Source organism: Anoplopoma fimbria, chromosome 5, assembly GCF_027596085.1.
Source record: "Anoplopoma fimbria isolate UVic2021 breed Golden Eagle Sablefish chromosome 5, Afim_UVic_2022, whole genome shotgun sequence".
Classification (NCBI taxonomy): Eukaryota; Metazoa; Chordata; class Actinopteri; order Perciformes; family Anoplopomatidae; genus Anoplopoma; species Anoplopoma fimbria.
Window position 1 is genome coordinate 17,968,919 of NC_072453.1, and position 25,000 is coordinate 17,993,918.

General features: G+C 42.3%; 3 protein-coding genes across 3 annotated transcripts in view; 2 read left to right on the forward strand and 1 right to left on the reverse strand.

Moving 5' to 3' along the window:
- trim8b (tripartite motif containing 8b) overlaps nucleotides 1–10,447 on the forward strand; it is a 10,679-nt gene extending 232 nt beyond the window's left edge. Inside the window, 7 exon segments of the mRNA XM_054598320.1 lie at nucleotides 1–1,446; nucleotides 2,042–2,538; nucleotides 2,541–2,824; nucleotides 7,502–7,597; nucleotides 7,717–7,982; nucleotides 8,085–8,200; nucleotides 8,299–10,447. The exon segment at nucleotides 1–1,446 is cut by the window's left edge and continues 232 nt beyond it. Of these exon segments, the coding sequence (XP_054454295.1) occupies nucleotides 2,220–2,538; nucleotides 2,541–2,824; nucleotides 7,502–7,597; nucleotides 7,717–7,982; nucleotides 8,085–8,200; nucleotides 8,299–8,993 (1,776 nt within the window). The 5' untranslated portion in view covers nucleotides 1–1,446; nucleotides 2,042–2,219 and the 3' untranslated portion in view covers nucleotides 8,994–10,447.
- A 4,600-nt stretch (nucleotides 10,448–15,047) lies between these two features.
- arl3b (ADP ribosylation factor like GTPase 3b) lies at nucleotides 15,048–19,796 on the reverse strand. Its single transcript, XM_054598331.1, has 6 exons — nucleotides 19,717–19,796; nucleotides 19,303–19,446; nucleotides 17,210–17,326; nucleotides 16,999–17,049; nucleotides 16,180–16,365; nucleotides 15,048–16,086 (listed from the first exon to the last, which is right to left on the reverse strand). The coding sequence occupies exons 1-6, from the start codon at nucleotides 19,717–19,719 to the stop codon at nucleotides 16,039–16,041; spliced, it is 549 nt and encodes a 182-aa protein (XP_054454306.1). The 5' UTR covers nucleotides 19,720–19,796; the 3' UTR covers nucleotides 15,048–16,038.
- A 7-nt stretch (nucleotides 19,797–19,803) lies between these two features.
- sfxn2 (sideroflexin 2) overlaps nucleotides 19,804–25,000 on the forward strand; it is a 9,590-nt gene continuing 4,393 nt past the window's right edge. Inside the window, exons 1-6 of the mRNA XM_054598327.1 lie at nucleotides 19,804–19,894; nucleotides 20,050–20,174; nucleotides 22,673–22,933; nucleotides 23,416–23,586; nucleotides 23,676–23,774; nucleotides 24,667–24,742. Coding sequence (XP_054454302.1) covers nucleotides 22,779–22,933; nucleotides 23,416–23,586; nucleotides 23,676–23,774; nucleotides 24,667–24,742 — 501 coding nt within the window. The 5' untranslated portion in view covers nucleotides 19,804–19,894; nucleotides 20,050–20,174; nucleotides 22,673–22,778. The remainder of the gene's footprint in view (nucleotides 19,895–20,049; nucleotides 20,175–22,672; nucleotides 22,934–23,415; nucleotides 23,587–23,675; nucleotides 23,775–24,666; nucleotides 24,743–25,000) is intronic.

Here is a 25,000-nt window from a genome sequence, read left to right on the forward strand (position 1 = left end):
TTGCTCCTTTTAAAGAAGAGAAAGAGGATCTACAAGATGGCTGGTGACAGCTCCCCCTAACCAGAGACACAGCGGCCCCTGGAAGGCCAGCAGGGTGTTCTCTGTTCAGAATCAGTTAAACAATATATAAGATATGGCTGCTTCAAATAGATAATGACCACAACTAACAATAGACAAATAGTGCTTATTTATCTGTACCTGGTGGAGCATGGTGCGGTGACGTCAGAGGCAATTCACACCTTTTATTAGAGATAAGGAAGTAGGAAAAAATATGTTGTTGGCTAAAGGCTGAAGATAGGAGAAGAAGCTGGAGGCCACAGTGAAGAGGAAGAGACCTAATAACCATCCTGTTCAGATCTAACTGATGAAGAAGAGACCTAATAACCATTCTGTTCAGATCTAACTGAAGAAGAGACCTAATAACCATCCTGTTCAGATCTAACTGAAGAAGAGACCTAATAACCATCCTGTTGAGATATAACTGATGAAGAAGAGACCTAATAACCATTCTGTTCAGATCTAACTGATGAAGAAGAGACCCAATAACCATTCTGTTGAGATATAACTGAAGAAGAGACCTAATAACCATCCTGTTCAGATCTAACTGAAGAGGAAGAGACCTAATAACCATCCTGTTCAGATCTAACTGAAGAGGAAGAGACCTAATAACCATCCTGTTCAGATCTAACTGAAGAGGAAGAGACCTAATAACCATCCTGTTCAGATCTAACTGAAGAAGAAGAGACCTAATAACCATTCTGTTGAGATATAACTGAAGAAGAGGAGACCTAATAACCATTCTAACTGATGAAGAAGAGACCTAATAACCATTCTAACTGAAGAAGAAGAGACCCAATAACCATCCTGTTTAGATCTAACTGAAGAAGAGACCCAATAACCATTCTGTTCAGATCTAACTGATGAAGAAGAGACCTAATAACCATTCTAACTGATGAAGAAGAGACCTAATAACCATTCTAACTGATGAAGAAGAGACCTAATAACCATTCTAACTGATGAAGAAGAGACCCAATAACCATCCTGTAGAGATCTGTCTGTAGATGAGTAGGGGGGGGGGTAAATTCTCTGCAACACAAGCAACATTCCTGCGGATCCTTAAAAAAAACCCTTTGTTTATTGCGCAGGAGCCGGACTCGACTATTAAACCTGATTGAGTATGCAGAGAGCGGCCGGGTCTGAGTTCTGTGTTTAATGAGATTATAGAAGCCTTTGTTGTCGACAGAGAGCAGCGGGGATAGAACCAGGCCTTGTGTACAGACATGAGCTGTGCCACATAGCTCATGTTGAAGCCGTGCGTCGGATCCCACTCTCTGCTGCGCTCCGTCCCCGGCAGGTGGAGGCTCCAGCGGACAAAAGCGTCTCTCTGCGTTCTGATTATTCACGGTTAATCAGGCGTCCTTGAGCTGCAGATAAAACCAGATTCAGGTGTTTTTTTTTTTTTTTTAATGCATACATATTTAAAAAAAGACGCTCTTTGTGTGTGCGTGGTGATCAGGGTGTGGAGCTGTGCCTGGTTCTGGGTCTGAATCCGTCCACAGGCAGTCAGAACCCGACGTTGAAGCGAAAGGAAAGCTCTCAAGGTAAAAGAGGCCGAGCAGGCAGCAGCAGAAAAAAAAAAAAAAAAGCAGAAAGAGAAGCAGATCAAGTGTGTTTCATGTGCTGCACAGATTGAGTCAGCTCATGAGCACATAAGTCATTCTGTAGATGTTTAGTTCTCTGTGCCTTGTTTGCATTTCATGGTTTACCTGTAGCTGACAGGCTTTGAGCTTCCCTGTAGGCCTACACACACACACACACACACACACACACACACACACACACACACACACACACACACACACACACACAGAAGGCCCTGTGTATGTATGTGTGTGATTTAGAGGAAAGGAAAGCACCGTTTACTGTAATCTGTACGACGTCAGCTCCGGCTGTGTGTGTGTTGAAAGCACTAAAGGTGTTGTCATTCTTGCCTGAAAGCTTCTCTGGTTCATTTTTTCTGCAATTTGCCTTCATGCTGCAGCAATAAGCCCCACCGGTCACCTGTCAGGGAGCCTCCTTTCCTCTGCTGAAACACACAGACTGATCTTTCAGGACGGCGTCGGGTTTGTTTTTTAAACCTTTTTTTTTTCTCACGACTTGTTTTGAGAGTGCTTCCTGTGAGGACAGAGAGGCCTGTTGAAGTGGGAGACGTATAGTGTATGCCTGCCCGCACCATGATGGCGTCTGACATGGCTGAGACGTGGAGGAACTGTTTTGAGGAGGAGCTCATCTGCCCCATCTGCCTGCACGTGTTCTCAGATCCCATCCAGCTGCCCTGCAAGCACAACTTCTGCCGGGGCTGCATCAGCGAGGCCTGGGCCAAAGACTCCACGCTGGCCCGCTGCCCCGAGTGCAACCACGCATACACGCAGAAGCCCAGCCTGGAGAAGAACCACAAACTGTCCAACATAGTGGAGAAGTACAACGCCCTGAGCGTGGAGAAGCCCGCCACGCCGGCGCTGCAGTGCATCCTGTGCCGCCGGGCCCGCCACTCCCCGCCGTGAAGGTCTGCCTGCGCTGCAACGCCCCGTGCTGTCAGTCCCACGTCCAGACGCACCTGCAGCAGCCGTGCTCGGCCCTCGGGCACCTGCTGGTGGAGGCGGAGGCGGTGAAGGCGTGGACCTGCCTGCAGCACGACGAGTACCGGCTGTACCACTGCGAGGCCGAGCAGACGGCGGTGTGCCAGTACTGCTGCTTCGCCCGCTGCCACCCCAGCCACGGCCATGCGGTCACGGACGTGGAGCTGCGACGCAACGACATCAGAGTAAGAATTCTATATATATATATATATATCTATATATATATATATAGATATATATATATATATACATTAAACAAATACACACTTCAGGGCGTAGTCACAATCTGACTTTGTGACAGAAACAAAATTATAGCCTGAGGTTTGACCTCTTCACTGGCTCTTCATGGAAGCCGATGCCAGACAAGAAAAGATGATTTATTGTTCGCTTAATTGATTATGCAAACCGGCAACTATTTGATTATCGATTAATCATTTTCTAAGCAAAAACTGCACAGATTCACCAGTTCCAGCTTCTAAGGGGTGAATAACATCTCTGATAGTAAACTGAATATCTTCATTTGAAGGAATCGCACTGCACTCTGGGAAACTCTGATGTGCATTTTATAGACTAATCCATCCACGGTTTTGCACCCTGCTCATTGGCGGAATATAACAGTTAGTTGCTGCCCTGCTTGCTCAGTTTGTCAATTCATCGTTGATCAATAATGTTGGCTAAGTGCCAACTCAAGTACCAAAAATCTAGCTTCACACAAGCCAGTGAGGTCATTCTTTATGTCCGAGCAAATACCACCAGAACAAAAGGGCAAACTCTATTTCCATTTTTAGCCAAATAAAAAACAACTAAGAGGAGATTTTAAGGAACCGTTTCACTTTATCAGAAGCAGAATGATCTTTTCTTTTAGTGTTATTTAGTGCTTGTGTTAGAGACTTGTGCATTTTCCCGTTGTGATCCGCTCCAACCTCCGTCCTCATCTGTTGGAATGACAAACAATGCAGTCGAGGGTGGAACAATGAGGGGCCCTCAGAGGGCCTTATCTCCCCAGCACAGGTGCATCCTAGCTCAGGGATCGCCAGTTGTGAGGGAGGGGGGAGAGGGGGAGAGAGGGAGGGAGGGAGTGGAGACGTGGGGAAGGGGGATTAAAGCGATTCGTCGCCTGATTCTGCGGTCTGCTCGGGCTTGTTTTATTAACCTCTTCCCTTCCTGGGGGTTTGGTGCTGGCTGCCGTCGGTTTCGAGCAGAGGTCGGATTGGTTTTCCTCCCCCCTTTTCTCCCTCTTTAAAGGTGGTGTGTGACGGGCAGCTTTAGTCAGAGGGAGAGCCGTGGAGGCCTCACTGCTGACTGACTCATTCTGTTCACCCAACACCCTGTTTAGGTGTCAACTGTGTCATGCTGGGGTGTATTTCCTGCTGCTAATGCTATGACTCAGCTTTCTGTATAGTTAATCGGTCACAGGAGGGCCGTCGGGTGGGACCGGCTCTGAATATGAAAAACTACAGAAAGCTTCCTACATCACCTTTAATCGGGATGTGCCATAATAGCCCGATTTAATCAGGGCTGCACGCTCATATTAGACCATTTTCACGGCGGACATTTTGACATTGCATAGTAGGAACAGCACGGGACAAATTTACACCGTTGGCGATGGCTCAGTTCAATAATGTGTCGCAGTTAGCCAGCGTCCACAACACCACACCTCCCTTAAGTGGAACGCAGCCATCATTAATGTTATTAAAAACACCCGCTGTGAAAAGATGCTGATATTAAAACGGATATAATGTTTACTGTTCTCCATACTGTAGTGTGTTAGCATTCCAGGGACAGCAGTGCTATGAGCTGACATGCTCACAGTGACAATGCTAATATGCTTCTTAGTATGTTAGCATGCTAACATTTGCTCATTAGCACTAAAAGTACAGCAGCTGAGCCGATATTTGGTCATAAATAACAAGAATGGCTTCAACGAAAACAATTTTTCTTTGGCTTAATCTGATTATTATTATGCTTTTATTAATTGATAAATCATGATGCCTCTTATATGTCAGTGAATTGTGAAAAATGCCCATTATAATTTGCCACAGTCCAAGGTGATGTCTTCAAATGTCCCATCAACAGTCCAAAACTACAACGATTCTCATGTAGGGCTATAACATCCACTACAATCTAAACCTAAATACAATTAAAGAGCAATAAATACCATCTTTTATGGATGTGGCTATTGTTTAGGTCATCTACTCAATAAAATGATCACAAAACAAGATCTCGGTGGCTTACCACCTTTGCTAAATGATTTACGGAATCTGAAACCATGTATCTTTATGACATCGAGTTTGGCCATCTTAACCCTGATGGGAGCGACTACTCTACCATCGTCCATGTTGAATGCAGTGTGGACCCTCTCTCCGCTCACACCACCCTACAGCGACCCCCACCACCCCCTCTTTGCTCTTCACATCCGTCAGCCCCCCCACTAAAATCACCTCTCACACCATCCACCAGCCACTCCAGGCGAGTACCGACCTTCCCTCTGGCCTTGCTCTCTTGCTCTGGTGGCTCTGATGGAAAAGATGCTGTTGTGAAATGACAGCTTAAGAGCGCCCTCCCCTCTTTATACCCCCCTCACCCCTCACCCATCTCTCCCCCCTAAGGTATCCTATACATTTATTTGCAACCCCCCTCTGGGAAGCTTCGGCTCCTTCGACCCCGTTTTTTCCCCCTAGCTTCTGCTCGGAGCCTCACTCAATCAATCAGCACAACCAGGTCACAGTCCTGTGTGTGTGTGTGTGTGTGTGTGTGTGTGTGTGTGTGTGTGTGTGTGTGTGTGTGTGTGTGTGTGTGTGTGTGTGTGTGTGTGTGTGTGTGTGTGTGTGTGTGTGTGTGTGTGTGTGTGTGTGTGTGTGTGTGTGTGTGTGTGTGTGTGTGTGTGAGAAACAGATATCTAGGGCAGTGGTTCCCGACCATGTGCCACTGAGGCCCAAGACTATGCAGGTTTTTGTTTCTGTTGAGCTCTACGGTCTCTACTGATCACTAATGAAAAAATCAGCTGCTCTTTAGTTTGTAATGATTTGATGATGATGATGGAACACAAACAGACCTCCTGTCTGTGAAAAACATGTGATTATTGACTTGTGGGATTAATGGCAGATTTAATCCCTTTTTTTACCACTTTGGTTTAGCCTCATCTGACATATAACTACAACAATCACTATTTATTTGTCGATACATAAAAAATAAATCAAGTATTCTGATAAGTGATGAATAATTTCAGCCATTTTTTTATTGGAATCCCAGCTATTTTCACAGCTAAATCTGTATTGTGTACAGTCCAGACAGCAAAGCTGGACAGATACAGGTGAAGAATAGACCGGAATATTATGTACAACTATATGAACAATAGGTGTTTATATGAAGCATATAAAAAAAGCACCAATGACCAAAATAAAAATAAAGCGTCTTTATACAAGTCAAGTGTTCTGTAAGTTGTAAACAATACATATAGTGCAAATAAATAAATACTGAATGGATATACACGGATGATTATGTACAGTATGTGTGTGTATATAAATATATACTAGTCTTAATACTGATTAAACAGTGTGTAGGATTAATATTCACATACATATTCAAATATTTTGTGCATTAAAAAAGAAAAATTGTATAATAATAATAATGAAGCAGTGGATGTTTTAGTGTAACTAAATTATATATTTTTAAGCAAAAATGCCAAACATTTGCTGGGTTCATCTTCTCAAATGTTAGGATTTGCTGCTTTTGTTCATCTCATATGATTATGAATGAAATATTCTTAGGTTTTTGACTGCTGGTCGAGCATTATGAAGATTTCATCAACTTTACAAGTGGGCTTTTTTTTTATCAAAAACTAATTTACATCTCATAGAGTAAAGGATTAAACTAATTGATTCAACCAGAAATGAATGGCAGATTAATTGATAATGTAAATAAATATTAATTGCAGTCCTACTTTGGATTGTGACTTAAAAACATCCCATCAGCCTCAGCTCTACTTTGTTGTGGTGCAAATGTATATATGCAAATGTAGCATGCCAAGCACAACACTAAGATGAGGACCATTATACCTGCTTAGCGTAAGCACATTAGCATTGTTATTGTGGTCGGTGTTAGCATGTTAACATTAACATAAAGTACTTACTCTTGTTTATTTGAATCTGAATCATGTTGGCAGTACCACGTTATTAAGCTCTGTACCGTCTTATCAGCACGCTTCTCTACCATCAAATGTTGATTGAGGATTATTCATATCTCACATAAAATATTAATAACATGAAGGATTAGCAAATCTGTGTCAGTGACATTCCTACGTTCAGACTCGATGCAGGGAGCTGGATTCAGAATCGGTGCTCTCATATGGAGCCATTAATTACATTTTTTAATTTATTTTGACCCCCAAGCTGAGCCGGATAGGCATCTCAGATTTGCCCGAGCAGGCTGCCGCTGTTGTTCACACGCCGCCGTCGTCCTAGAAATAACAAGTGTCGTTGCCACAACATTGCCAGAGCTTCCACCGGCGTGAATGCAACTTTTAAAAAGAGACGAGTGCTGAGAGGAGAACGGCTGGAGCTCTTTCTGCCTCACTATGCCCATTTATCTATCTCTGCTCAATGCCCCCCCCCCCCGAACATTAGCCCTCGCTCACTAATGCAAACACAAAATTGCTGCTGGTTGCCATGACGACACACCCTCCCTCCTCCCCCACAGGGATTGTGTGCTGTTTGGGGACTAAATTAGCCGGCTCCCGGATTCTAATATTCTCAGGCATGGGGAGGGGATGCTAGCTGCTAGCTGAGGTCACAACCTCCCAAAGCTGAAGACTTTCTTTCTTTCTTTCTTTCTTTCTTTCTTTCTTTCTTTCTTTCTCACAGCAAAGCCTGTTAAGACAGCAGGAGCGCGTTGAGGAGCGAGTGCAGGAGATCGAAGAACAGCTCTGCAAACTCGACTCTGACAAGTGTGTGGTGGAGGTACGTCTGTTAGACCCTGAAACTTAGGGCGTCAACGCAACTACACAGCACAACGCGTAGCATGATACAAAGGGACATTTGAGTGTATTGATGTGTGTGTGTGTGTGTGTTCGTTACAGGACAGGGTGTGTGAGCTGAAAGAGGAGGTGCGTCTGCAGTACCAGCGGATGCACCAGCTCCTGGAGGAGGATCTCGGTCGGACACTGGAGGCTCTGGACCGGGCTCAGGCTCGGTTCTGCCAGGAGAACGCGGCCCAGGTTCTAGCTCTGGGCGAGCAGCGCCACGAGGCCCAGAAGCTGCTGAGCTCCATCCACACGGCCTTCAGCAAGGCGGAGGAACTGAGCTTCATGAAAAACACCAAGCCTGTTAAGATCCTCACAGACAGGTGAGAGCAAAGCTGGATTCTTTTTTTTTCATTTACGTTTAGCTTTTTTCGCCTGTGGGTCCAAGCTGACGTCTTATCTTAAACTCTTGGCATTTTTTGCAGGTCTCAGGCAAGTGTGGGCAGCAGTCTCCCTCCTTACAAAGTGGGGAATATAAACTCTAAACTATTCCTCTCTGAAATCTCAAAACGAGAGAAGAGCTTGAAGAGAACGCTGGAAGGTAGGATCTCAAACACCTTTCATCAGGTTTTAATCCTGGACATTAATGTGTTTTTATTTTATTTACCACTTTTCTCCACTTTTCTCCTCTTCTCTCAGTTCCCCTCACCCCTCCCTCGACCTTCCTGCAGTCGGTTCCTGCGTATCCCAGCGGTCAGAGCTCCGGCTCTGGAGCAGAGAAACGGAAACATTCCACTGCCTTCCCGGAGGGAAACGGGAACGTCGGAAAAACCGGCACTCCGGGTTTCAAGGACTCCTCTTCCTCGTCTTCTTCCTCATCTTTAGCCAAACAGCCCTACCTGGGCTCTGGCTCTGCCTCCGGAGAAGGTCAGTCGACCAATCAGCAGCCTCTGGGTCCCTGCGGCCCGCCTCACATCAGCGAGAGCGGCGGGACAGGAAGTGGAAGCGGCTCTCTGGCCAACCACCATTCAGGCTCCGTGTTCGGCTCCTCGCACTTTCCTCCGGGAGGCAGCGGCTCCTCCCACTCCTCCCAGCAGGCCGTGCTGCCTCAATACGGCGGCCGTAAGATCCTGGTGTGTACGATGGATAACTGCTACTGCTCCGGAGTGCCCTCGGTGTCGGGCCACCGCGGTCATCCCCCGTACCCACGCTCGGGCTCTTTCCCCTGGGTCAGCACCCAAGACTACCCCCCTCCGCCCGGCCTGGCCTCTGGGGGTCCGTCCATGCAGGGCCTGGCAGTGAGGGACTGGATAGACGCCTCGCAGACACACAGACATGCTGATTTTTATGGGCTGTATGGGCAGCCCTCTACAAAGCACTATGTCACCAGTTAACGTAGTAGAAACACACACACACACACACACACACACACACACACACACACACACACACGTACTTGGATATAGAGACAGGCACCATAATAGCACACTGTTACCGTCTTATTAACCGGAATAAACAGTTATACCATACACGCATTAAACTATTAAGATTTGTACACACACAGACACACACACCGATCTAGAACATGTACACACATTCGGGGGCAGGGTTGATCTCTTATGTGTTTTTATTTTCTCCTTTTCCTTATTTTCAGTCAGTGTTTCATGTAGTGTATTATACGTAAAATGCAAGCCAACGCGCTCACTCTGGCACAACTTAGCTCAGCGTTTTTACACATAAACAAGAGAAGCCTAAGAGGAGATTGTGACATGCATCTTTTTTTTTTTTATTATTATTTATAGAGCAGAAGATGGATTGATAGAAAATGAACTTTTATTAGAAAACGCCTCTTTACTGCTGCTCATTGACGCTAAAGGGAAAAGAGATAAAAAACCGTGCAGTGTTGAGCTTTCCAGTTTAGCGCCTGATGTTTCTCATATAATCACCCCTCTAGTCGTACTGAGATCAATTGCCTTATGTTATTATTAGCATCATATTTGTTTCTGCCCAGCGCACTCGGTTTGGTAGATCCTTTTTAAAAGAGGGACTTCGGTCCCTTCGTGTCTCTTTGTTTTCATCGTCATGGCACCTCTTCCCTTCTTCGCTGAGTTCAGGGATGGATCGTACGGCTTGAACACATAAAACGCTCTTCCATGGAACACCCACAATGCACTTGTGGACGCCTTGTTATTGCTGGACTACAGATGCCGACCCAAAGAGGGACACTGGAGCTGCATCTGAAGGGCCGGCTGACCCTGGCCCAAAGAGAATTTGGCCCTTATTCCTAGCACTCCCTTCCTGCTATCAGGCTTCCCACAGGACAGAAAATCTCCTTCTGACACAGACTGTTTCCATTTAGTAATTACTATGACTTTGTGTTATTTGGTACATCTGTAAGTTTCATGCTTGTCTCGAGAGACTCTTTGATTTAAGAGGAAAAGGCAAGACTGGACAGACCAAACCAATCAAGCATCTGGAGGATCTGATGATGCTGTAATTGTACTTCCTGCAGGGCAAAGATGTCACTTCCTCTCAATAAGCACACAAGCTCTTGGCTTCCTGTTTGCAGCTGAAAGCATGCAAGGAAGAGTTTTTTTAAAGCACTCAAAAAGAAGAACAATGGGGGGTAAAATGTATGCAGTTTTAAAAATGAGTGTGTGGAAGAAAAGAAGGGTGGGAGTAATTTTTTTCATGAACTTTTTTCTAAAAGAACAAGACTGGACTGTGAGATGTAAGCAATTGTCATCATCCTCAAAAAGGAGCTGTTGCAACAGTCAACATAAAGAGGAAAAAAAAAACAACAACATAAAAGTATCTTTTTTTGTAAATATTTTGTGAAATGGAAAAATTACAGACGTGATTTGGAGGAGGGTTCCAAATAAACGAACAAATTTAAACTGGTCTCTGCTGTCAATTCTGTATGTGCACAAATCTGCATTCAAAGGAGAAGGGTGGTGATATTCAACATTTATTATTTTTGCTCCAGGAGCAGGTTTAACTTTTGACAAATTTAATTGTAACTCTTTTCTTTATTAATGTTATGTTGTATCTCACTTGGAAACCAAACAAACATGTCAACAATAGTCTATTGTCTGAAGGTGCTTTTTGATATTCAGAGTATATTCAGTGGCTCAACACGGGCTCTAAACACAACAATGGCGGCTCGCAGCTAACGGTCCTAACAGTGCTAACATACCAAACAAATGGCAACAGTGCTAACGTAGCTAACAGTGTTTACCTGTGGGAGGGAACCAGAGGATTTGGGCGTTATGCTTCCACAACAACACTGTCCATTGAGACGGCGTTATGAGCTGTAACCGCTGCAGGAGAGCAGAGGGAAGCTTTACTGTGAGCAACTTTGATTTAAGTTTATATAGTGTTAAAACATTGATTAATTCAGCCACACAGAGCTGTTGTTGATGGTACAGAGGATTCAATTATTGAGAAAAAAATTGGTTTCGCTATAATTATGGGATTTGTTGATGATAGGAATAATAGAATATCATCATTCTTATTTAATATTTCTCACATTCGTGCAAGCACATAATCTCAGCTTCATGTTTCATGCTCATGCTGTTTTCTACAAGTATAGTCATATAGTTATTCCTACACAGTCATCTGCTTACTCTTAATGACTCTCCCACCCTCTGTTGTTCGTTCTTAATCATGCCAATTATCTGCCCAGCTGCAGTATTGGTGTTTTTATTTAACTTTAAAAGAAAAAAACACACATTCACAGGAGGACACTAATGAAACTTTAAATATCTCTATGTCCCATGAGTGTGTGTGGGCGGAGGCCTGCAGAGAGAAAACAGGACGGAGAGAACATGTTTTGAGATGAGTGGTTGTTTGTTCACATCGGCCTGATTAAGATGTTGAATTAATGCTTCCTCCTACTCTTCTGCTTCAATAGTTTAGTTTAGTTTTAGTTTATTTTATTTGCACAATTGAAAAATATAAAAACATAACATAGATAAATAATATTACAGTGCAGGAAGAGGCAGAAAGCCCACTGGGCTTATTCGAAGCCTTCACCTATATAATACAATACTATAACGAATACAAGAAGAATATACATTACATTACATTACATTACAGTCATTTAGCAGACGCTTTTATCCAAAGCGACTTACAGGAAGTGTATTCAACATATGGTATGAAATATTGTTGAAAAATTATTTTTTACAAGATATGATTTATAATAACAAAACATTATAAACAACAACAAAAGAAAGAAAACCTGCTTAGCTTAGCTTAGCTTAGCTTAGTGACTGGTTACAAGGGGAAACAGCTAAGCTAACTGTCTGTGGCTTTGTATTTAGTGGACAGACATAAGAGGGGTCAACTCTCATTTAACTCCCAGCAAAAAGAAAAAGCAAATATTTTCCATATTTTTCTCAAAGCTTACGTGGATGCAAAGTCTTTAAATTGCTCTAAAAATGGAAATCTACTGTTCCATTAACCACATGTGCTGAAGAAGATCATGTGATAGAACTGAAAGCTCTAACAACAGCAGCCAAATGAACCTCTAGGGAGACTGTTTTTGTCAACAACTGTTTCCAAAGTGGAGAATGAACTTTCCAGGGGTTGAACATTCATTCATAAATGTCACTCTGAGTTTCTGAATGCCGTTTCTTTCCTTCTCACGCCAATCAGTGGTTAATGTACAAGTAAAAACAATCATATTGCTTCTTCTCGCTCCACCCTCGTCTTCCTCCCACCTTCTTTTTCCGTCTTGAGTTCTGATGGGGTTTTTTTTTTCTCACGTCAGCAAACCTCAGCAGAGACACAGGCAGCCAAGAACCGTGGGGTCAGAGGTGCAGCATAAATTACAGCGCTGCTTTTCTATCTTTCACTCTCTGACACACACACACACACACACACACACACACACACACACACACACACACACACACACAAACACTCCCCCTCTCTCTCTTGACACACACATTTTCTCACACTTGCTCAGACAGCTGCTGCACAGCTGTCTGATCCATGAGGAGAAAGGCAGTAATCCGGTCGCCTACGTCTTCGATACGTACTGTATCTCTGTCACACACACACACACACACACACACACACACACACACACACACACACACACAAACACTGTCTGGCTACTTTAAATAAACCACACACACTTTGAGGGCAAAAAGGTTTTATATAATGATAAAACAACCACACACCTTTTTCTTGACCAAAAAAAGACCAAAATTGAGTCTTTGCAGGTTTTTTTGTGTGTTGTCAAGCAGCTGGTTAGCCTAGCTTAGCATAAAGTCTGGAAACAAGGGGTTTCTGTCCAAAGCAAAACAAAACATATCAGCATTAAACTCATTAATTAACTATTTAGTCTTTTTTGTTGTTATTTGGTTGTTTTTTTTTAGGTATTTCTGTTAATAAGCAGTAAAAACTATATACAAATTCTATTAAATATTGCAAAAATAGAAATAAATGTAAATAGGCTAAACAGAAGCACAAAAAAAGCTGGTTGGTTGCCAGGCAGGCTAGCTGTTTCCATCTCTTTCTAGTCTATATGCTAAGCTAAGCTAACCGGCTGATAAATGTAGCTTCCTATTTAATGTACAGACATGACAGTGGTGTTAATCTTCATTGGATTCTATGTCCTCAACTGTTAACTTATTCCTTTAAATGTCTTTATGTCTCCAGATGTAACTCCCAATATGCATCATTCTGTATTTCCCACAGTGCCTTGTGAGAATGTAATGTTTCAGAGAGTAAAGAGCCAGAAATGAGGCACACTACTGGTGCATTCTGTCTTTGTGAGAAGAGAGGAAGCCTCGACAAAGAGGATCTTTGTGAGCGAAGAAGAAGAGGCCGTTTGCAGGTCTCTGAGGCCCAGTGAGTCGGACCCATACAATGTTACACAAAATAAAACACATGGCGTACTGTTCCTTTTTAGAGTTATTTTAGTGTGTTAGTGATTGAAAATAAATATGACACATAAAACACAATTTTTCTAAACTGAAAAGCAGAGAGTAAAAACCTCCGCTCAAGTCTCCAAATCTCTAAACACATTTACTGCTCTGCACCCAATTTGTAGTTAAACTTGGCACTTTTTGCAAAGATACACATGTAGTATTTTTCAGGACTTCAGGGATCTTCCTGTTAGTTTTCTTGCAGGACAAAATTTTACTTTATTTATTCTTATTGGTGAGGCAAGTAGGTCTAAACTGCCACATAATACCTGTGTGGGTGTGCAGCGCCTTTAATCTATAATAATTTGTCATATTACATAATCATGTGTTTTCTATTTGAAATCAAAGTAAAATAAAATAAAAGGTTGTTTTTTTTCTCCTCTGAAATGTAGCAGAGTAGAAGTATAAAGTACATGAATTTGAAACTTCGAGTAGGACCTATAAATGTTACCTCAACGTAGCCTTCACACCCCTCTAACATGCAGACATCGCAGGTATGCATGCGGCCTCATGTGTGTTTGGTTTGTGCAATGCAGATTGACAGTCCAGACAGTTTGTCTGCAGGAGAGGATCCAAACTGCACAGCTTCTCCTGCTCAGCCTCAGGCCATGAGGTATTCACTACGCCAGGTGGATACAGCACCACCTGCCTGAAACTCAGAAAAACAATGCATTGTATTTTATCTTTAGTAAACTGCAGCCCTTACTCTGTTACAACCTGGGAAAAACTAAACAATTAATAAAATGATGTCTACTTGGCTACTAACAATTTATGAGCAATTTAATCAAAAGGTTATTTTCTTTTGTCATTGTTTATTTAGAATAATATCAGATGCCTGAAAAAGACTTGATGGTTAATGATTGACCACAGAAATGATAAAATTCTGAGAGTTAATTTAGTGTAAATCACAATAAAATGCAAAGATTAGAGAAAAGTCAACAAAACAAATTGTCTTATTTACTACCTTGAAACCATCTTACAACTTATTTGATTCCTCTGTCAAAAAACCCAGTATATGTAATTTAAATGTGGAATGTTTGGGCTACCTGTTCTGAGGGAAAGTTCTTTATTAAGAAAACGTTGTCTTCACTTCAGTCAGCATCACTGATTTGGAGAGAAAGGGTGTATTTGGATTATAATGCTGCCCTATTCGTCGTGTCACTTTGACCATGTTTAGTTACTTAACTGTTTGTCAGAGTACTCTTTAGAAGAGCCATATTATATTTTACATTAATAGTTTTTGAGACATGATTATTTTATGTGTGCAAGTATTACTACATAAGATTCAATGCTCTACTTAATCCAGTTTCCTGTACTCTCCCCCGGCTGCTGTCTCCCACAGAGGCCTCTCCTCTCAGCCTTTACTGCTGTCATGAACAGCTGACTTCACCTGCTGCTGGAGTGCGTTTGACCACGAGAGCCTGGTGAGATCTGAGTGAACTGAAGTGCGTTAGCGCATGAAAGCACCTTAAATCAATAATAAGGAACTCCCAAGATTTCAGAATTTCTTGTCTTTTTTTTTTTTTTTATTATTCACATACAGTACCTTCAATTCTGGACAGATTACATTCAAGAATATCAAAAGGAAAAGCCAAAATGGTGAATTCCCTCACAAACCAAAAGAGCAACAAAGAAATGCGTTGGGACGTACAGTACGTAAACCTCGGTTAAAAATCTGCATGTGTTAGATATGCAAACATTATAGACTACAAAGTACAGCATGGTAACATATACTCTATAACATGTGCGTAACTTAACATATGACCACAGGGCAGAGCTATTTACACTTGATCTAAAAATGTAGTTCCTCTAAACCATTTAATCTCATCTTCTGTTTATACATATTAACATGTACACTATCATTCTTTAGTGGGGAGAGTTGGGATCGTTTCTCCAACATCATTTAGGTCACACACACACGTCACACTGGTCGTTGTTTGAAAGCACTCTACTTCACCATAAATAAAACAATTACAAAAATATACCTCACTTCAAAACATAGCCATCGTGGAATGATAAAAAAACAAACAGCATAACCTGTAAGAATAAGATGGAGGAAACGGTGGTGGGGTGGGGGGAGCTGGTTTCCAGGAGTGTGAAACAGTCTAAAGAACAAGCAGGAATTCCAATGAAAGACAGCAGTTTAATGGGAATGTTTGAGGTTGTGACAGGCTGTGGATGCTGGCTGCGATTGGCTGGGACAGCGATGGTGACGTGGGTAGTCAGGGTGGAGGTGGTTGAATTCCCGGCATGGCTTCTCTTTGAAGTCGGACCGCCCTGCTCTGTGTTCAGGCCAAAGTGGGAAGATGTGCTGGGATAATGAACCAGTGATACGGAAATGCAGGGGGGTTAAAAACTCCAGGTCCATGTTGGATTAGTAGTGTGTTTACATTCACAGGTATATCCCATCGTACTAAGGCTCAGGAGGGTGCAATGTGTGTCAGTGTATGTGTGTGTACTGCTGCTGCTGCTCCTCCTGAGAAGCAGAAGACTAGAAGCGAGGCTATTTCTTCTTGGAGTTGACGCTCTTGCAGACCCAATTCATGCCCTCCTGAGAGTGTGTTAAAGAGAAGTAACGGCACGGTGAGAAGAAGAAAACAAAGGGGAAAGATGAATGTTTAAAAGTAAAAGCTTGTTCGCTCACCTGAATCCCCTCCCCAGTGAGGGCGGAGCAGGACTGGATCTGCCACATGCGATCCCGGATGGTGTGCAGATTGAGACCCTCTGCGATCTCGGAGGCCGGCGCGGCGGTCAGCAGGTCCTGCTTGTTTGCAAAGATCAGCACAGGAACGCCGCTCAACTTCTCTTCATCCAACAACTCGGCCAGCTCCTGCAACGCAAACAAACATCTGTCAATTATACTTTATCACACATGTAAATTCTGCCAGAGAAAAAGATGAGGCTCCAGTGCTTCATGTTAATAAAACACAGAGCTGTGGACTTGAGACTGTGATTAAGACTCCTGCAAAGAATAACTTCCTAAAGACTAAACAGTAAAATCTCCTGTTTTGAGCTTTGTCCTCCTGTGAAAACAAAAAAGACACATACAAGCCTTGATTATTAAATTATGAGGCCTCTGATTTGAAAGGACTTGGTCTCAGTTATGTAAAAAAAAAAGCAGAGAAAACCCTTTAAATGCAATACATCGTATTTAATAGTCAGCAGACCTGAAGGTCTTTGAAGACTTGACACTTTCCTAAAAGGAATTAACAGAATATTAAAACTGAAACAATTAGCTGAAACTATTCTGCAAGTAAAATCCCTGGTATCGACTATTTTTTTTATTTTTCAGTCTCTAATTAATCTCTGGTTTTCCTTTTATCAAGAAATATTATTTTCAAAAAGCAGTTTCTCTCTGCCGTGCTGGCAGCTGATTGTGCAGTCACCCTATATTTGGCAGGTGACAGGTGCTAATTTCTTCCCCTGGAGAACACGGACACAGAACATCACATATAGAACATACCTGACCCGTCTCCTCAAATCTCTTTCTGTCAGCACTGTCAATGACATAAATCTGAAACAAAAAGGAAGTTCACCTTGTTAGCATTTGCAGCAGCTCCTCGGTGCATGTGTGAGAACAGTGACTTCACCAAAGATGAACAGATCAAATCAGTAATGTGAACTTTGATTAAAAAAGCTCATTTGCTGTGTGTGATGCATCCAACTCCTCTCACCAGCACATCTGTGTTTTCAAAGTAGTTTCTCCAGTACGGCCGGATCTTCCTCTGGCCTCCGATGTCCCAAACATTCAGCTTAAACCCCTGAGACTGGACGCTCTTTATGTTGAATCCCTGGATAGAACACAACACATAAAGCAAAAGGTTAGACGGATGGCACCAAACAGACACATCCCTGTTTGCTGTGGTAGAGAAGAAGTACTACCCTGAGCCTTCCTCGTAGCACTTATTGAATTCGTATTAGTTTACTGCACTTATCCTATTCGTAGTAGTTTGTAGCACTTATTGTATTCGTATTACTCTGTTGCAATTATTTTTTTCGTAGTAATTTGCCTCTGCACTATACTTTTGCTCTGGTTTATGCTTTAAGATGCTTGTTTAAGAAAGGAGATGCACTTATGACTTCTGGTGACTAGTAGTTCTCTTGAATACCTATGTTGAATACACTTCCTGTAAGTCGCTTTGGATAAAAGCGTCTGCTAAATGACTGTAATGTAATGTAATGTAATGTAATGTAATGTAATAAGATAAGATAAGATAAGATAAGATAAGATAAGATAAGATAAGATAAGATAAGATAAGAAAGATAATCCTTTATTAGTCCCGCAGCGGGGAAATTTGCAGGTTACAACAGCGTAGAGTAAAGTGCACACAAGAGACAGATAAAAAAAAAGACAAGATAAAAAATAAAAAAAAAAATAAAAATAAAATAAAACAAGTATTATAAATAAGCAATAAAAAAAAAAACAGTAGAAAAAAACAACAATAACTGAAATATTATATTTACAGACAGAGAAAAAAACAACAACTATTTTAACTATTTTTAACTATTATTGCACAGTGTGATGTGTAATGTATTGCACAGGTTTTTATTGTGTTTATGCAAACTTTTCTTTGCATAAACACCTTCCATATGTTGCATCCTACATATCCTGGACATGTGAAGACAATGCTGACAAAAAGTCCTGTTATGTTTTAATCATAGTTTTAGTTTAGATAAAATCTTTCTTGCGTTCTTCTCTGCAGAGTTCAGTCTCTCGGCTTCCTAACACCTACAGGTTTTATATCATTTATCTAAGGTTACTAACGGATAGAGAAACATCGTTTTCAGCTAAATGTTATCTCAAAGTGAAGCTGTTAAACTGAAAACATGTCAGATTTTTACACAGTTATTAACGTTAACGACACTTGGTCAAAAAGCCGTCAGATATGATTCTTTTAAAACACTGAGGGAAAATACTTTTTGTGTTTTTAAATGTTGTCATTTCCTCCTCCTTTACTGTATTGTTGGTACCGATGTTTTCACCAAAAGTCATTCGTTTCAGCTTGTTATTGTGTGTGTGTGTGTGTGTGTGTGTGTGTGTGTGTGTGTGTGTGTGTACATCTATATAAGACAAAGGGGGTTGATTTCATTCTCCACTTTGGGGTTTGGATGCTGAGGGTAATTTGATGGATCAAAGATTGCGTTGCCATAGTGACCCAGAGCAGAGGGACTCTCAGGTCTCTCTTCTTCTTCCTGTGTGTGTGTGTGTGTGTGTGTGTGTGTGTGTGTGTGTGTGTGTGTGTTTGTGTGTGTGTGTGTGTGTGTGTTTCCTGTGTGTGTGTGTGTGTGTGTGTGTGTGTGTGTGTGTGTGTGTGTGTGTCCTCCTACCTGTGTGTGTGTGTGTGTGTGTGTGTGTGTGTGTGTGTGTGTGTGTGTGTGTGTGTGTGGGACCTGTCCTCCTACCTGTGTGTGTGTGTGTGTGTGTGTGTGTGTGTGTGTGTGTGTGTGTGTGTGTGTGTGTGTGTGTGACCCTCCTCCTACCTGTGTGTGTGTGTGTGTGTGTGTGTGTGTGTGTGTGTGTGTGTGTGTGTGTGTGTGTGTGTGTGACCTGTCCTCCTACCTGTCCTCCTGACCTGTGTGTGTGTGTGTGTGTGTGTGTGTGTGTGTGTGTGTCCCTCCTCCTACCTGTGTGTGTGTGTGTGTGTGTGTGTGTGTGTGTGTGTGTGTGTGACCCTCCCTCCTACCTGTGTGTGTGTGTGTGTGTGTGTGTGTGTGTGTGTGTGTGTGTGTGTGTGTGTGTGTGTGTGTGTGTGTCCCTCCCTCCTACCTGTGTGGGGGTGATGTGGCTGATGTCCTCAGAGGCCAGCTGTTTCAGCAGGGTGGTCTTCCCCCCGTTGTCCAGCCCCAGCAGCAGTATCCTCACCTCCTGGTCAGGTGTGCTCTTCAGCTTCCGCAGGATTGACAGCAATCCCTGCAAAACAACAACAACAACAACAGAGATGCATCTCCTGCTCACTCACTAGGCCATGCATGAGCACCTCCATGCATGCACACAGGAGCTACATGTGGCTAACATGCTAAGCTAATCTCCCCTGCTGGCCTGCACGGTGCACAGGGGGGGGTGTCTCTGCTGCAAACATGAAACCATTAAATCATAAATGTGTTGAAAGGAGATGCTGTGTTCACGTCCACCACGGTGTTAAAGGAGGAGAGCTGTTTATTACGACGGAATCAAACTCACCATCTTGTTGCCTTTCTCTCCTGGAGACGCCGCAGAGGGTTACTAAGGGGAGTGACGTCAGACGCACAGTTACGCACAGTTACGCACGGTTTACGCACAGGCGGACACTTCACGTACACTCTACGCACAGGCGTCGGGGACGTCCCTAAACATGGAGGATGAGTTAAACGTGTGAAATGTGAGCCAATAGTTGCTTCTCTTCATGTGTGGACACTACACGTGATATTAGTTTAATTTATGCATCTAATTAGCATTACAGTTGAGTTAAACTGTGCCATCCACCCAACCCTGACTGTGCCTCTTGTGGGGTTTCTCTTTATGCTTTATTCGCAGCGTCACATGGGGAGCTGCTCCTGACCAGTGATTGGAGGAGAGGTTTGCCACGTGCATATGTCCTAAATCTGCAGCACGAGCACGTTTGATCACCTGTGAGGGTGCTCGAGGAGGATCTCCTACAGGTAAGTCACGTTAAAGTTGTTCCTGCACAGGTGAGCTCTGGACTCTATGCTCGGGTTGGTGTGTTTGGTTTGTCTGCAGAGATCAGCTGCTGGATCAGCTGCTGGCTCCAGGTCTGAGCTGCAGCACTGACACGTTTAAACTCTTATTACTGAAGTTTGTTTCTTGTGTTAACACCTTGTGCACCATAGAGATCATGTTGAATGTGAACATGTCATGCAAGCTGAGCTTTGAGGATATCTGTGTGTTCACTGAGTAGCTGAGAGAATCCAGTTGCATCATTCATGCTCCGGCCTGCAGATCCAGTTTCTCAAGACTCTGAACTCACCCATTGTCATGTAGAATTCACTAAACCCTGCTCATGTCTTCATATACCTTCACATGCATGCAGGGCTGCAGCCACCTACTAGCATCAGGGTCATCTCCTCATTCAGTCACACATTCTCCAACTATTCACTGTAACATGCAATTGTTTGCCATAGTTTATGAATAATCTATGGAAGAAATGTCAGTCACAGTTTCTTAGAGCTCACGGCGGTACCTTCAATATGCTTCTTTGTCCAACCAACAATCCATAACATTGAGATATTCAGTTCACTGTTAAATATGTGGAAGAAAAACTGAAAATCCTCACGTCTAAGAAGCGATAACCAGAGAATGTTTGACATTTCTGCTCAAAAATGACTCGTCAATTATCAAAAATAGTTGCAGACAACTTTCTGTAGATTGGCAATTGACATATGTAGCAGCTTTAGTTATTATTCATTCAGGAATTTTGCTCTCTATTATAGTAGATGAATGAAACTGGATTCAGTCAATGTTTGGAGTTTGTGCTTAAAGAAATCATTGAAAACAATTTATTGATTATCAGTGTTGTCGCAGATTAATTCATCTTTCTTTTCCGCAATTAATCAAATAATAATATCAGTATCAGTTTATTAGTACGTCAGTTTCTTGATCCAGTTTTAGATGCAGATCTGTGAACAACAAGCCATCAAATATATCAGTAAAGATATGGTTTGTTAATATTTTTCTAATTTTTTTCTACTGAAACAATTTGTTGACGGACAGAAAATGTATCAATAACAATGTTTATAACTGATGATATGAGGATTCGCTGCTTTTCTCTGTTCATATCATCTGTAAACTTCATATATTTTCATTTTGGACTGTTGGTCGGGTGAAACGAGCATCCTTCCTGTTGAACTCTTGGTCTCTGGGAAATTGTCATGTGCATTTTTTCAGTATTTACAAACATTTTATAGAGGAAAAGGATTAATCACAGGTGACCTGATCATGAACAATACTATCTGTAGGTGACTGTTCTCATTCTAAAGGTTCCAGTCTTTGTAGGTATATTCTTAGTTACATGTTATGTTATGTATGGCCACCTTGACTTTTGACTTATGTTTGATGTTCCCAAAAGGCTCTGCAGGCATTTACCCTACTTTCTAAACTAACAGCTGCAGAAACAATCCAGTTCCAGCCAGACTGAGCCTTCAAAGAAGAACGCTGATATGCTCCTCTCCACATTTGCCCTTTTATTTGCAAAAGATTAAACCCCACGAGGCTGTTTTTCTGTTGTGAGGTTTCACTGAATACCTACAGTAAATAATTGCTAATCTAATGTTGAAGATGCACAGTGGGATGTTTGGATAGTTTGAGCTGCAGTCAGCAGGTTCTGGTTCATCCAGTTGTGTCTTGTAATATAGGGAAGCAGAATGCTGCAGCTGCAAAAACCCAAAATGGCAACCCATGGAAACATTTACCAGGAGGGGGTCGATAATTTCTAGTGGAAGTTTGACCCTTGGGAATTTTTTAGGGAAGAACAAGAGTTTGTGTTTGTTCAAAGGTTGTGTCGGGTTTGAACCCAAGGGCACACGTTGGCAGCAGGTTGGGAGAGAGACGGCCAAACCAGACAAGGTTCTAAACCAACATGAGTACTTTAGGCTGCAAGTCAAATGTTCATTATTGTTTTATCTAGCGATTGTAAAATACTAGACCCCAAGGTGAAGTCCTTAAAATGCTCGTTTTGACCAACTCACCCTCCAAAACCTAAATATATTTAATTGACTATCCTATAAGCCTTTTAAGTCTTCTCATTCGAGAGGCTTTAACCTGCAAATGTTGAGCATTTTTCCTTAAGATAGTTGCCTGTTTTTTGTCTCAATCAACTAATGGACTAATTGTTGCAGCTCTGCATTTGCACACACACACACACACATTTTTGAATGTGAGTTCAAAGGGTAAAATTGTCTGTCCCTCTCTGACAAAGAGTTAATAATCTGTTAATGTTATATCAGATCAAACCAGGTCTGTCTAGTTTGAAAACAAACATGGAACCAGTTGTGACAAATGGACAAGACACATGCATGTCATTCATTTAATAATCAAATGTTTAACTGCAGGAGTCAGTCTCTTGTACTTTCCTGTTAATCTTTTCTTTACTTTCAACAGCACATTTAGGCAAATCAAATATTGTTCTCCTCTTTTTCTGCAGGTTTAAACCGCAGCTGCTGAGTAACCTCCTGCAGAGTAAACCAGAGGTCGCCGTAGAATTAAACTACTTTAATGCATTAAGTTGGGACTGCTTTAAAGCAACCACGATGGCTTTGAGCTCATTCGACATTGACGCTCCGCGATGGGATCAGTCGACGTTCACGGGCCGACTGAAACACTTCTTCAACATCACAGACTGGCGGACGGCGGTCTTACCCGACTCACGCTTGGATGAGGCCAAAGCTTTGGTGGAAAGCTGCAGGTGAGGAGATGCATGTGTGCTGTCACACAGAGACGGTAAAGACCAAAAGTATGACAAGCCACATATATTTATTAAATCTTAATTCAGCAGTTTGAGCAAAAATACAACCTAAAACATAATATGTGTCGGGCTGCTGTAATCATTTTCGACAATAAAATCAATATCTTCATTCATGCATTTCTGTATCCAAAGTTTTTCGGGTAATCTTTTTTTTGTAATTGATGCAAAAACACAACAAATGAACTGACTTCTTAGTTCTATACAGACTTTTAAGGATTAAAAAAAGCTTTACTGAAGAGCATATATCAGAGATAGCCTGTAGTATAAGAACTCTGCGTCTAGGTGTTTTTCTCCTTTTGATATTTGGCTCGTACCTCGGTGTCTGCACTCTAACCGCCATCTGCAGGTTTCTACATGGAAAACGTCTCTGCATGTAGTTTGATGGTATGAAAATGTGCCGGTGTGTCTTTGTCCCTCTTCAGGGCGGGCTCCGTCCCTCCCGGCACTACGGAGGAGCAGCTCCACTACGCTAAGAAGCTGTACGACTCGGCCTTCCACCCCGACACCGGAGACCGCATGAACCTCATCGGCCGCATGTCCTTCCAGGTTCCTGGAGGAATGGCCATCACCGGCTTCATGCTGCAGTTCTACAGGTACCGAAAGAGCAACCGGGAGGAGCGTTGTTTTACCACATCGCACTAGTTTCACAGAGGAAAGCTTTTCATAACGGTCTGTTTTCTAGGACAGTTCCTGCTGTGGTGTTCTGGCAGTGGGTGAATCAGTCCTTCAACGCTCTGGTCAACTACACCAACCGTAACGCTGCATCCCCCATCACTCCCAAGTAAGAGTTTACTGCTCGCTTTCAGAGGATGTGGACTGTTTGAAAGGAACAATAATCATACTGTGTTGTGTTTCCGGCCTCTTTTAAGACATCTTTACTTAAACCTGATGATGATTCAACATGTTGGTCTCACTTCTAAATATGTTCCTGAGTCGCTTTTGTGTAAAAGTCCCCATGGCAAGAGTCTGATTTAGTTACTTTTCAAAAACTCTTCCATCAAGTCTGAATTATTGGCGTCACATTAATGTAAAGGAAACGGCAGCTCAAGAAGAGATTAAATGCACATATTGTTTGCTTATTAAAAGCATTTAAATATCATCTTATTTACACAAATTCTATCAGTTTCATCAAAACACAGTTATCAAGACAATTTCAAGTTGTAAACAACATTTTTCAGTCCGTACAAAGTATTGTTTACCTCTCATTGTGTGGAAAAGAGGAAAGAATGAAACCTTAATACAACCACACTATTAATTATAAGACCAGCACTTCTCTATAATTTCTTTATTTGCATTCAAGCCAATAGCATGAATGTAATTATTAATATCTAGGAATATGCTTTACATAAGCGAGAGTTAACTCAATGTTTTGTGGTTTAATACGTTTGCACTTTGATTAAATTGATGATAAACATGTATTCACCATGAGAAAGAGGGCATGGCGTCATTATTCAAGGCCTCAATGCAGAACACATTGTAAAACCCATCAGTAGTTCAGCCTGTGAGAGAATGAAAACGCTGTTCTTCCTTTTATGTCGTTAAACTTTTCAACTCGCTGCTGTTCGTCGGCAATAACGCTGCTCCCTTTGACACGTGGTTACTTTTATGTAACAGACACCAATGTATGAATGTGACGTGTTCTAGTGTGAAAAGGCTTTTGTTGTCCCTCTCAGGCAGATTGGAGTAGCCTACTTCACGGCGACCAGCACTGCGTTAGCAACAGCAGTGGCACTGAACCTCTACACAAAGGTACAAACACACACAGACAACTATCATCACGACTGTTTACTGTTATTGCACAAGGTCAAGTTTGTTTTAATGAGTTGTTCTTCTGGTTTAAAGTGTCATCAAACTCATCTGGATGACTTGAAACAATGAACCAATCAGAAGTGTGTTTCCTGCCTAATTTTAGCAACAGGACGAGTGAATCATCACTGTGGTTCAGCTGCATTCAGGCTGTGAGGACATTGATTTTTTTGCAGCGACAGCGTGTTTTCTCTTCTGCAT